Genomic DNA, 12,701 nt, shown 5'->3' with positions numbered 1-12,701 from the left:
TTACGTCATATTTACAGACATTAGGTTGGTCTTTTTGCATTACATTCTAGTAAAGAAAGTAAACTACCGCTATTAGCCTTTAGCTGTAAATGAGTATAAAATTATGTGTAAATGTCAATCATTCACACGTCTATTCACAGCTCATTTACATATCAATGCTCCTCCAGTCACAAATATACGGACAATAAAGTCACTTTACAGTCAGACAAGAGAAAACAGTCTGTTTATGTGCAGGAGCTACAGCAGCTAATCACTAACTAATGAGAAAAAACAAAAGTAACTTCAAAATCGACACATTTCCAGCACTCAGCCTCACACAGACTCCTCCTCACATCACAAGTCTGCACCAATAAATGTCCTTTTAATCCAGACTCAAACTGATTGTACCTAAAAAGAAAATAATCTCTGTTTGTATCTGTGTCTGCGAGTGTAAACAAACACACGTGAGTGACGCGACTCTGTGGTGTGTTCAGGGACAGTACGGACACACACACACACACACACAGACAAACGACTCCACAGATAAATACTGATGCAGAGCCACATATCAGGTCATTTATCTGTCTGTAAATTAGATTAAATGAACATAATGTAAAGAGTCTGAGCTTTATAACGACGTATAATATGCCCACGTGAAATATCAGCAAGATTTAGGCTGATCGCTGAAATGTTTCCAAGTGCCCATATCGGCCGATAATATTGGCCAAACGATATATCGGTCTGGCCCTAATGTTGACCCCTGAATATTGTCGGGTGTTTGTCACACTGATGGCGGCTCTACTTGTCTCGTCTGTGAGCTTTAGTCAGGATCTGATCCTGAAGCTCTGTGTGTTTCTGTCTGTGCACTTTTACAACAGAAGTGTTAATGTGAACCACTCGAAAATGTGCTAAAATATATAATGTGCGGTGTGTTGGCGATCTGACTCGCCGGAAGTGGATCAGGGCGAGACCGTGACGTCACATTCAGGGTCTGTATCGACAAAATAGTTGAAATAAGTTGTTGTTTGTGGAATTTCAGTGATAAATAAATCGAAAATATCCTGAAAAGTCTTGAGGATCATTACAAGTAAAAACTAAAGAGACAAGACCAGAGGAGTGCAGTCTGCTCTGTCACCTCTTTTCTCTCTGTCCCTCTCTCTTTGTCTCCTTCTCTCTCTTTGTCTCTTTCCCTCTCCCTCCATCTCCATTGCCTTCTCTATCTGTCTCCTTCTCTCTTTCTCTCTCTCTGTCTCCTTTTCTACCTCTCTCTCCCTCTCTATCTCTCTCCTTCCCTCTCTGTCTCCTTTTCTTGTCTCCTTTTCTGTCTCTCTCTCTCTCTTTCTTTCTTTCTTTCTTTCTCTCTCTCGTCTCTCTTGGATCATGTGACTGGTCGTTCAGTCTCGGGCCTCGACTCTCAGCTTCACTTCAGACATGTGAGTTTGTTTAGCTCAGCGTCTACTTCTACTCTCTCTCTCTCTTTCTCTCTCTTTCTCTCCTTCTCTTTACGTCTTCAGTTTGTTCTTGTAGCTCGGAGGAGGGCTTCGCTGATTTCTCAGTTTGCTGATTTAATCGTCAGATTTTGGAGTCTCCAGGTCCATTTGTCCAGTTTCACAGAAGTTTAATCTGAAACATAAAAAAATGCCAGATTGTGATTAGATTATTGTGTTTAGTTATTTATTTGTAGTAAAATCTTAAATATGATCCTCACAGCTGCGTTTCAGTAAAATGAGTAAAATGTCTCTTTTAAAACCCAGAAGCTCTTGAAAAATCCAGTTTGTTGTTTGACATGTTTTTTTGACACTGCTCTAAATGTTCAGATCAAACTGAAGCAGCTCAACACGAACATGAAGAGACAAACAGATCGTGATCAGTTTTATCTTCTGTTAAAAAATGAAGTGATCTAAAGCGGTGAACTCTGCGTTTACGGGAAGTGAAAGTTTGTTGATGCGGAACTGCAGCCTAAAATCGCACAAAGAGTTTTTTCTGAACACTTAAAAATAAGAATAGAAAAGTGCAAACACGTGAGCGCAGCTTTGTTCAGGGTTCGAGGGGAAACGTTCTGTGGGTGAGTTTGTAGTAAATTTTAATTATATAAAATCTAAATCAGAGTCTTTATGTGTAAATGTCTCGGCTCAGAAACTAGAGCAGAAATGATCGACCGACGCTTTGTCTGAAATTAAACAACTGAGATCTCTGCTGTGTGTGTGTTTGTGTGTATGAGCTGTGTGTCTGCGCCCTTGTGTATCTGTGTTTGTTTGTGTGTGTCTCTGTGTGTGTGTTTGTGTGTAAATGTGTGTAAATGTGTATGTGTATGTGTGTGTGCTGTGTGTGTGTATCTGTGACCGTGTGTGTATATATGAGCTGTGTGTTTGTGTGTGTGTTTTTGTGTATGTGTGTATGAGCAGTGTGTATCTCTGTATGTGTGTATATCAGCTCTGTGTGTGCCTGTGTGTGTATTTGTTGTGTATCTCTGTGTGTGTGTATTTGTGTATGTATCTGTGTGTGTGTGTACCTGCATGTATGTATATGAGCTCTGTGTGTGTTTCTGTGTGTGTCTCTGTCTCTATATGAGTTGTGTGTCTGTGCCTGTGTGTATCTGTTTTTGTGTGTATATGTGTGTATGAGCTGTGTGTATCTCTCTGTGTGTGTGTGTATCTCTGTGTGTGTCTCTATGTGTGTATATGAGCTCTGTGTGTGTATTTGTGTGTCTGTATGTGTGTATCTGTGTGTGTGTGTGTGTTTTTGTGTGTGTGTGTATAAGCTGTGTGTTTCTCTGTGTGTGTCTCTGTATGTGTGTATATGAGCTCTGTGTGTGCCTGTGTGTTTATTTGTGTGTGTATCTCTCTGTGTGTGTGTGTGTCTCTCTATATGAGCTGTGTGTGTGTCTGTGTGTGTATCGGTGTGTGTGTGTCTGTATGTGTGTATATATGATCAGTGTGTGTTTTGCCCTGGGCCCTCAGCCTCTCACACACACACACACACACACACACAGAGAGAGTGTGAGAGTTGTTGCACAGATGGAGCCGCTGCTGTTATTGTGTTGTGATTTATCGCCGTCTTTCATTAGTCATGTGATTATCCTGCTCTGAATTATTGAGGCGTCTCCAGGTGCAGCTCGGTGAATTATGCACACGCTCATTTGGTTATGACAGAAACATGTGAGCTCGGCCCCGCGCCTCGCTCCAGACGCTCCACAGCTTCACCGCGTTACAGCCGACTCCTCTCACACTTCACTCGCCTCAGCTTCTGTTTGGACTGAGCCGTGTTTGAGGTTTTTTTTAATCTTATTTTCAGGACGCCGTTTTGTCGATCTACTGCCGTTTTCCGCTCCACCAGTGCTCGCCCGCAGTGACGTACACACACGCCGTGACACGCCCGCAGTGACGTACACACTTCCTTCTCCAGATTGATTTTCTTTATTACTGATACTCGTAAGATTCAGCAGTGTCGCGTCGTCATTTTGGTACAAATGTTAAAACAATGGTCACGTACAGTTCTACAGGAGGAGCCCCACAGCCTGGTTTAGACCTGGGTTTAGTCTTGGTTTAGTCCTGGTTTAGTCCTGGTTTAGTCCTGGGTTTAGTCTGGTTTAGTCTGGTTTAGTCCTGGGTTTAGTCCTGGGTTTAGTCCTGGGTTTAGTCCTGGTTTAGTCCTGGTTTAGTCCTGGTTTAGTCCTGGTGTAGTCCTGGTTTAGTCCAGGTTTCAGTGCTTGTTTAGTCCTGTTTTAGTCCTGCTTTAACCCTGGTGTAGTCCTGGTTTAACCCCGGTTTAGTTCTTTTTTAGTCCTGGTTTACTCCTAGTGTAGTCCTGGTTTAGTCCTGGTGTAGTCCTGGTGTAGTCCTGGTTTAGTCCTGGGTTTAGTCCTGGGTTTAGTCCTGGGTTTAGTCCTGGGTTTAGTCCTGGGTCTAGTCCTGGGTCTAGTCCTGGTTTAGTCCTTTTTCAGTCCTGGTGTAGTCCTGGTTTAGTCCCGTTTCAGTGCTCGTTTAGTCCCGGTTTAGTCCCGGTTTTAGTCCTGTTTTAGTCGTGCTTTAACCCTGGTGTAGTCTTGGTTTAACCCCGGTTTAGTTCTTTTTTAGTCCTGGCTCAGTCCTGGTGTAGTCCTGGTTTAATCCTGGTCCTGGTTTACGGCCTCGTCAGCTCCATTGGACATCAGTTTTCTAACGTGCACTTGTTTCTTTTTTGGAGTCATTTTAGCTCAAACAAAAAAGACAAAACGAGCTGTTCACTTGAAAACCACCACTTCATGACATCACGAGGTGGACCAGACCATTTAGAGCTTTGGAGATGTAGACAGACTCATAATAAAGAGCCACTCAAACACGTGTGAGTGAAACAAAACACGGCTGCAGGTCTGTTTTCGAGGAGGGAACACGGTTTTAAACTGGACTGAAGCTCGCAGGAGTCCATTCGGTTTAATCCGTGTTGTTTAAGATCTTATAATAAGTTTTACGGTGGCACAGACTCGTCGGGCAGCTTTACCCTCGGAGCCAAACAGCTGCTCCTGTGGAAAAAAAAAGACCGTACACGATGCATTTATAATGAGAACGCACGGGTCTGAGCGATGATGATGATGGCGCACGGCTCCTCTCGCGCTCAAGAGCTTTAAGATGCAGACGCGTTATTATTGTGTTTCATTATTAAACAAATAGAAACACTGGAGGAAACGTACGCACACGGAACCGTCTCCAGCCCCATTACCATCACGGAACAATGAGAAATCTGTGTGAAAAGTCCACAACCGCCTCCATTGTTCCGACGTGGAGGCACACAGACGTACAGAATGTGCTAGAATTACTAATAATATGAGCGCGGATCATTAAGGGGCTATGAAATATTAATTAATGCGATCATTCTGTGCTAATAGCCCCATCAGCATTAGCACGAGTGTGTCGAGTGCGGCGCGTCCACCAGCAGGGGGAGCGCTCATGAGTGTTTACTGCAGAATCTTAGTGTTGTGGTTCATGGTGAGGTTTTGACATCTCTGCATTCGGAAACATTTCAGTAGAACTAAAAAAAAAAGATGTAACTAGTAAAATTTTCTGGTAAAATTTCAATAAATTTCACCACCGATTGACTGAGGCGACGCCACACGACAACACTCCTGGATTATTATTATTGTTTTTTTTTTATTTTTTTTTGCGGGTTGAAAAAAAATGTGCGTCCACACTCGTCAGATCAATAAATATTCATGTCCAGGCGACACCGGAGTGAAAACGATGTAATAAATAAACCACACCTGTAAGTGGCGCTGGTAACAATGATAATAATGTTTAATAATGCAGATCTCGTCACTGTTTTTTAAAATTTAAGGTAATTTAGTCTGTTTTAGATGTATCCCAGAAATATCACCATTTTATTTTGCAAAAGTTAAATAAGTTTTCATTTTTAGTCATAAGGTTTGGATGAGAATTATAAGAATAACTTAATTCCCCGTGTGTGATCTTTGTTATTGTTCGTGTGTGTGTGTAATCTGTGTGTGGTGTGTGTTGTTCGTGTTGGTGCGTGTCTTGGTTGTTGGGCGACGGGAGCGGCTCTGTAAACACCTGTCATATTTCGGTAATGATCTTGTGGTCTGCGGAGGCGACTTCGAGGGCTGCAGCCTTCACTGCATCGGAGGATCCTGACACACACACACACACACACACAACACACACTCACACCCGTGGCAGCTTGGGTCAGAGTCCTGCTCCATGTCGGGTACTTAAGAGAGTAAGAGGAGCAGGTGTCCACAAAGTGCGATCATGGGACAGCTGCGTTTACCTCCATTTTTGCCTGCGGACATCCGGCGGTCTTCTCGGGGTTAGTCCTGGGTTAGTCCTGGGTTAGTCCTGGGTTAATCCTGGGTTAATCCTGAGTTAGTCTTGGGTTAGTCCTGGTTAGTCTTGGGTTAGTCCTGGGTTAATCCTGGGTTAGTCCTGGGTTAGTCCTGGGTTAGTCTTGGGTTAGTCCTGGGTTAGTCCTGGGTTAGTCCTGGGTTAGTCTTGGGTTAGTCCTGGGTTAGTCCTGGGTTAGTCTTGGGTTAGTCCTGGGTTAGTCTTGGGTTAGTCCTGGGTTAGTCCTGGGTTAGTCCTGGGTTAGTCCTGGGTTAGTCCTGGGTTTGGGCGGGTGCGGGTCTCCAGAAATGGACCCGTGCAGGGCTCTGGGTCGGGTCACGTTGGTCTCGTTCGGTGACCGCGGTGAACCTCTTAGTACTGTGGTAATTAATTTTTGCGGTTATTGCGACAGCTCTATTTGCTCGTCCACACGTTCTCAGATTTCTCCACTCTGGAACCGTGTGGACGAAAGATCAAAACGAATAAAACGTCACAGTTTTGACCAAAAAACATTGTCGCGTGGACGGCGCTGACATTAAGGGTGTAACGGTACAAAACCACAGTTTGATACGCACCTCGGGTTTGAGGTCACAGTTCGGTTCATTTTTGTTTCAATTTGGGAACATACTTTACTTTATTTTATCTGTGTTTTTATGAAACCAACAATTTGTTTGAACATTATACAAACGGGAAAATTAAAATAAATGCTACTTGGTAATGTTATTATTGTTGGTTGGTTATATTATTATTGGTAATATTAACAAGTTAAATAAAATATTCTCAAATAAGCAACAAATGTATGAAATATTATAAAAAATAAATTCCTTGTAAACAAAACTTCACCCGACTCTAGAACCTGTAAAATTCTAGAACAGGGGTGTCAAACTCATTTTGGTCCGGGGGCCGTATCCAACCTACTTTGATCCCAAAGGGGCTGGATCAGAAAACTCATGTCATATAAACCCCAAAAATAACAATAAGTTCAAATATTTGTGCAGAGAAATGCAAATCTATTACAGAAATGTTTTTTAATCGATGAACTCTTTCTTATTATAATATTATAATATTATGAACAACCTGAAACTTTAAGAAAAATTCAATTTCAACATTTAAAATATTTTAATAGAAAATCACCCAAGGGCCACATTAAAGGTCTTGGAGGGCCGGATCTGGCTCCCGGGCCTTATGTTTGACACCTGTGTTCTAGAATGTTAAAACCCGCCCGTTTCAGAAACTCTTCACGGGGACGCGGCGGCGGCGGGTTCAGGACTCTGACTTGTTGTGGTGACGTTTACGGCCACGTCAGCTCCACTGGACACCACAGTTTTCTAACGCCGAGCTCAGAGCACTTTTTTTTTTTTTTTTTTTATGGAGTCGTTTCAGCTCAGTGTTGTGAATTAAAATGTCACAGTTAGAACAGAACGACCCCACGGGGAACAGAGATTAGAGATACAGACACACACCAGCACAATAGTAAGTCTTTCTTTTTTACGGTTGAGTTCACATTTGCTCTCTCATCTCTGCAACGCTGGGACCAAACCAGAACTAAATCTGGACTGAGACACGTTCACACCAGGACCCAGTGTGAACCCGGTGTGTGTGTGTGTGTGTGTGTGTGTGTGCGAGCGAGTGAAGCGCGGTGTGCAGTCCGCAGTCCTCTCGAGCTTCTGTGTTCACCACTGTTCTCTGTTTCCCGCAGAATCGTGTCTTTATCCGAGCGGCGTCTGGAGTCACGAGGCTCTCACGGTGAGTCCTGCGCCACACTGCACCAGCTCCGTCCTCGCAAACACGGGGACAGGACGACCAGACTCCGCTCAAATCACACAAAGACAAATAAAACCTGCCATTTAAGACAAGAACAACAAAATAAAAACAGTAAAACAGACGCATTACAATAAATAATCAATAAAACAAAACCATAAAGACACAGAGGAGCACACAACTCGCGCGGATTTAAAGCCAGAGAACGAAAGGAAAAGAAAACTAAAAGAATATTACTACGAAATAATATTACTGAAGTAGTAGTACAAAGTAGTGGTCAAAGAAGTAAAAAACTCAAGTAAGAGTAACATGACAAAACATGAAATAAGTCTGAAAATCTGGTGTTTTCAAAGGACAGACACAAAAATGAGACAAACTAAATCAGATGTGCTGCAGTTTGTTTAATTCTTCTCTGTGTTACGTCACGTTTTCTCTTCTGAGCTTTAAGTTAAAGTTGTTTCCTCTTCAAAAATAAACCTGCAGTTGTGTTTTGTCTGTCTACATCTCTAAACTGTGATGTCATGAAGTGGTACTTTAAGTGAACAGCTCCGTTTATCTTCTCAAACGATCCAAATGATTCTAGTGAAAGTGTGGAGTTTAAAAACACAGTGGAGCACTTCCTGTATCACCTCCAGCTGTGTAGTGGGCCTAGTACGAGAGGATTTGTCGTCAACACACTTTTACCGACGTGAGAGATAAAAAAAACAACTAATATAAAATAAATACGACTTAAATGTCAAACTGGACCAACTGACAACGGTGAAAACAAACTGGACCAGGACCGGACCAGGACCGGACCAGGACCGGACCAGGACCGGACCAGGACCGGACCAGGACCGGACCAGGACTGAAGAGCGCAGAACCCCACACCCCACAGAACTAAGAGCAGCTGTTGCCCGATTGAGCTTTGCGGAGCTGGTTTAGTTGTGGTTTAAGTCCTGGTTTAGTCCTGGTTTTAGTTCTAGTTCAGTCCTGGTTTAGTCCTAGTTTAGTCCTGGTTTAGTCCTGTTTTAGACCTGATTCAGTCCTGGTTTTAGTTGTGGTTTAGTCGTATTTTAGACCTGATTCAATCCTAGTTTTAGTCCTGGTTTTAGTCCTGTTTTAGTCCTGTTTTAGACCTGATTCAGTCCTAGTTTTAGTCCTGGTTTTAGTCCTGTTTTAGTCCTGTTGTAGACCTGATTCAGTCCTGGTTTTAGTCCTGGTTTTAGTCCTGGTTTTAGTCCTGGTTTTAGTCCTAGTTTAGTCCTGTTTTAGTCCTGTTTTAGACCTGATTCAGTCCTAGTTTTAGTCCTGGTTTTAGTCCTGGTTTAGTCCTGGTTTAGTCCTGGTTTAGTCCTGGTTAATCCTGTTTTAGTCCTGTTTTAGTCCTGTTTTAGTCCTGTTTTAGTCCTGGTTTAGTCCTGGTTTAGTCCTGTTTTAGTCCTGGTTTAGTCCTGTTTTAGTCCTGTTTTAGTCCTGGTTTTAGTCCTGGTTTAGTCCTGTTTTAGTCCTGTTTTAGTCCTGGTTTAGTCCTGGTTAATCCTGTTTTAGTCCTGTTTTAGTCCTGTTTTAGTCCTGGTTTAGTCCTGGTTTAGTCCTGTTTTAGTCCTGGTTTAGTCCTGTTTTAGTCCTGTTTTAGTCCTGGTTTTAGTCCTGGTTTAGTCCTGGTTTAGTCCTGGTTTAGTCCTGGTTTAGTCCTGGTTTAGTCCTGGTTCTTGTGTAGTCTGTGGTTTATTTTCTGTAGTTGATTATAAACAGCGTTGATGTTAATAAAATGATTCTGCATCATTTTCAGGAAAAAAAAAAATCATAAAATATTTCTGCTTTTTACTGTGCTGGAGCCTTTATGTTTGTACAGTCGATACGACACCTGTCTTCATCACATCGACGGTGTCATGAATCATGTACCACCTCTTAAAAAATCCCCACTACACCACTGATCACCACATGACATCACAAGTTGGAACAGTGTTTTCAGTTAGAGAGAAGATTTGCAGGTTTGTGTGTTAAACATGTGAATGAAACAAAACACAAGTCCAGGTGTGTTTGTGCGACGAGGAAACGACTTTAGAAGATCAGAAAATAGAGTAAAACGTGACCTTTTAAAAGTTACTCAAGTAAATATACCCAAGTACTCCGGCCTCTGCTGATAACTGCTCTGGTTTGTGTGTTTATTTGTGTGTTTGTGTGTGTGTCTCTCAGGTGTGGGTGGGTGGGTGCCAGTCATGCAGCACCCAAACTTTGAGACTCGTCACCCTCTGCAGTCGGAGGAGCAGGAGACGGGCGTCGACCCCCTCCACAACTTCAACAAGAACCGCAGCCGTACGTGTTTCCATTTCATTTCATTTGTTTGATTTGAGCAAATTGTTACACGAGGGGAACGATTTTAATATAAAAGTCAATGCTCAAAAGGAGTTAAAAAAAAAAAAAAAAACATCTTGATTCCATCCACACACACACACACACACACACACACACACACTCTGAGCACACACACACACACACACACACACACACACACACTCTGAGCACACACACACACACTCTGAGCACACACACACACACACACACTGAGCACACACACACACACACACACACACACACTCTGAGCACACACACACACACTCTGAGCACACACACACACACACACACTCTGAGCTGAGCACACACACACACACACTCTGAGCACACACACACACACACACACACACACACACACACATCTGAGCACACACACACACACACACACACACACACACACTCTGAGCACACACACACACACACACACACACACACACACACACACACACTCTGAGCACACACACACACACTCTGAGCACACACACACACACGCACACTGAACTGAAGGATGCTGATGTTAAACTGTTCAAGTTGTAGCAGGAACATTAATGACTTAAACATTGGGACATGATCTTTTTGGTTTATCCCACGTTTAGTTTGGACAGTTACGTTTCCTTTAAACCAGGGTTGGGCAGAAGGATTTGGTGGTAATACAGGATTCCGTTTTAACACGGTATCAAAAAGTATCAACAGTATCAGTGTCATTACATAAGGACCTGATATAATATTATAATTTATTGATCCCTACATTAGTTTGCTAGTTTGTGGTTGTATTTTCAGTTTTATGTTTCACGATTTAAAACTATAATGTTTCTTTTAACTGTGTGGGGAGACGACGTTCGATTAGTTTAGTTCCGTTGTCACGTGACGCTCATAAGGCGAGTTGGCAAAACCGGCTGCAAGCGAGTTGGTTCCAAAAAAACACAAAAATACTAGTACTTGTTGAAAACTTTTCAGAGTTTATAAGTCTGCAGGTCGTACGTACAGACTCTACAGCGGTGCGACTTCGTAGTTTACCAAAGTCGTACTAAAACATGTTGGTGACACAGTCGTACTGTAAACCCCGGTAAAATCTTGAGAAGGTTTAATGGTATTAAATGGTCAAAATTCAGATACCTCCCAACTTTAGTTGGCAGTTATTTTTTCCATGTTTTTCTCACATGAGAAACAGAAAATATTGTGGAGGCCAAAATGTTTAACTCAATTCTGTGTAATATTAATAGTATTTCTTTATAAAAAGCAGAAGATGTCATTGTTTTGACGCTGCTCAGACTGGAAAGAGTTTATGTTCTGACCAAACAAAGAAAAAGTGAAGCTTCCGACATAAAACATCATTTAAAAAAAACAAAAAAAAACAGCTTTAGTCCATACAGGAGGTAAAATGATAAAATATATGTTTACTATCTGGACAGGTTATTTGTTTGGCACATTGTCCATTCATATTTACGGTCTGTGGTTTGGCGCAGCCTGAGAGCAGAAAACACCTCTGTCTGTGCACTGACACATGGATCTAGAGTTCACATGAAGTTACTACACGAGCTCGTGATATTGTCAGTGCAAACAGTTTATCCCCGTGGGAGAAAATAAGTTCTGATGCTAAATGAACATTAGTGACAAGACCGTGACATCAGCAGCAGTGAAACACCATTGTTACAGTTCTAAATGTCAAGACAGACAAGAGTCCTGGTTTAGTCCTGGTTTAGTCCTGGTTTAGTCCTGGTTTAGTCCTGGTTAGTCCTGCTTTAGTCCTGCTTTAGTCCTGCTTTAGTCCTGGTGTAGTCCTGCTTTAGTCCTGGTGTAGTCCTGGTGTAGTCCTGGTGTAGTCCTGCTTTAGTCCTGCTTTAGTCCTGCTTTAGTCCTGGTTTAGTCCTGGTTTAGTCCTGGTTTAGTCCTGGTGTAGTCCTGGTTTAGTCCTGGTGTAGTCCTGGTTTAGTCCTGGTTTAGTCCTGGTTTAGTCCTGGTTTAGTCCTGGTGTGTACAGAATCAGAAAAATTGGTAGGGAAAAAAAAAGTGGTTTTGGTGTTTAGTGGCTCTTTAACGTGAAAAGTACCACGTCATGACATCACAAGGTGGATCAGAGCATTTAGAGCTGTGCAGATGTAAACAGACTCATAATAAAGTTTTACTCAAAAATGTGAATGAAACAAACACGACTTAAAGCAACAAGAATCTTTTTACTGTGACACAGGACGTTTAAATCAAAGTTCTCTTGGAGTTTCTGTGTAGTTGTAGTAGTTGTATAGTTACAGTAGTTGTAGTAGTTGTATAGTTACAGTAGTTGTAGTAGTTACAGTAGTTGTAGTAGTTGTTAGTAGTAGTTACAGTAGTTGTAGTAGTTACAGTAGTTGTAGTAGTTGTAGTAGTAGTTGTAATAGTTGTATAGTTGTGTTGTAGTAGTAGTTGTATAGTTGTGTTGTAGTAGTAGTAGTTGTATAGTTGTAGTAGTTGTATAGTTGTAGTAGTTGTAGTAGTAGTTGTAGTAGTTGTATAGTTGTGTTGTAGTAGTAGTTGTATAGTTGTAGTACTTGTATAGTTGTATAGTTGTAGTAGTAGTTGTATAGTTGTATAGTTGTGTGCAGTTGTGTAGTTATAGTAGTTGTAGTAGTTGTATAGTTATAATAGTTGTAGTAGTTGTATAGTTGTAGTAGTTGTATAGTTATAATAGTTGTAGTAGTTGTATAGTTATAATAGTTGTAGTAATTGTATAGTTGTAATAGTTGTATAGTTATAATTGTAGTAGTTGTAGTAGTTGTATAGTTACAGTAGTTGTAGTAGTTGTAGTAGTTGTGTAGTTGTAGTAGTTGTATA

At 41.8% G+C, this 12,701-nt stretch overlaps 1 protein-coding gene across 1 annotated transcript in view; it reads left to right on the top strand.

Moving 5' to 3' along the window:
* The window catches only part of tbc1d5 (TBC1 domain family, member 5), a 58,217-nt gene that overhangs the window by 6,746 nt on the left and 38,770 nt on the right, over positions 1–12,701 (top strand). The window contains 2 exon segments of the mRNA XM_055157332.1: positions 7,492–7,538; positions 9,735–9,854. Coding sequence (XP_055013307.1) covers positions 9,758–9,854 — 97 coding nt within the window. The 5' untranslated portion in view covers positions 7,492–7,538; positions 9,735–9,757.

Source organism: Boleophthalmus pectinirostris, unplaced genomic scaffold (genome assembly GCF_026225935.1).
Source record: "Boleophthalmus pectinirostris isolate CB_2022bp ecotype Guang Dong unplaced genomic scaffold, ASM2622593v1 HiC_scaffold_21, whole genome shotgun sequence".
In the NCBI taxonomy this organism is placed as follows: domain Eukaryota; kingdom Metazoa; phylum Chordata; class Actinopteri; order Gobiiformes; family Gobiidae; genus Boleophthalmus; species Boleophthalmus pectinirostris.
The sequence above is the reverse complement of the archived record's forward strand: the minus strand, read 5'-3'. Positions and strand labels throughout refer to the sequence as shown.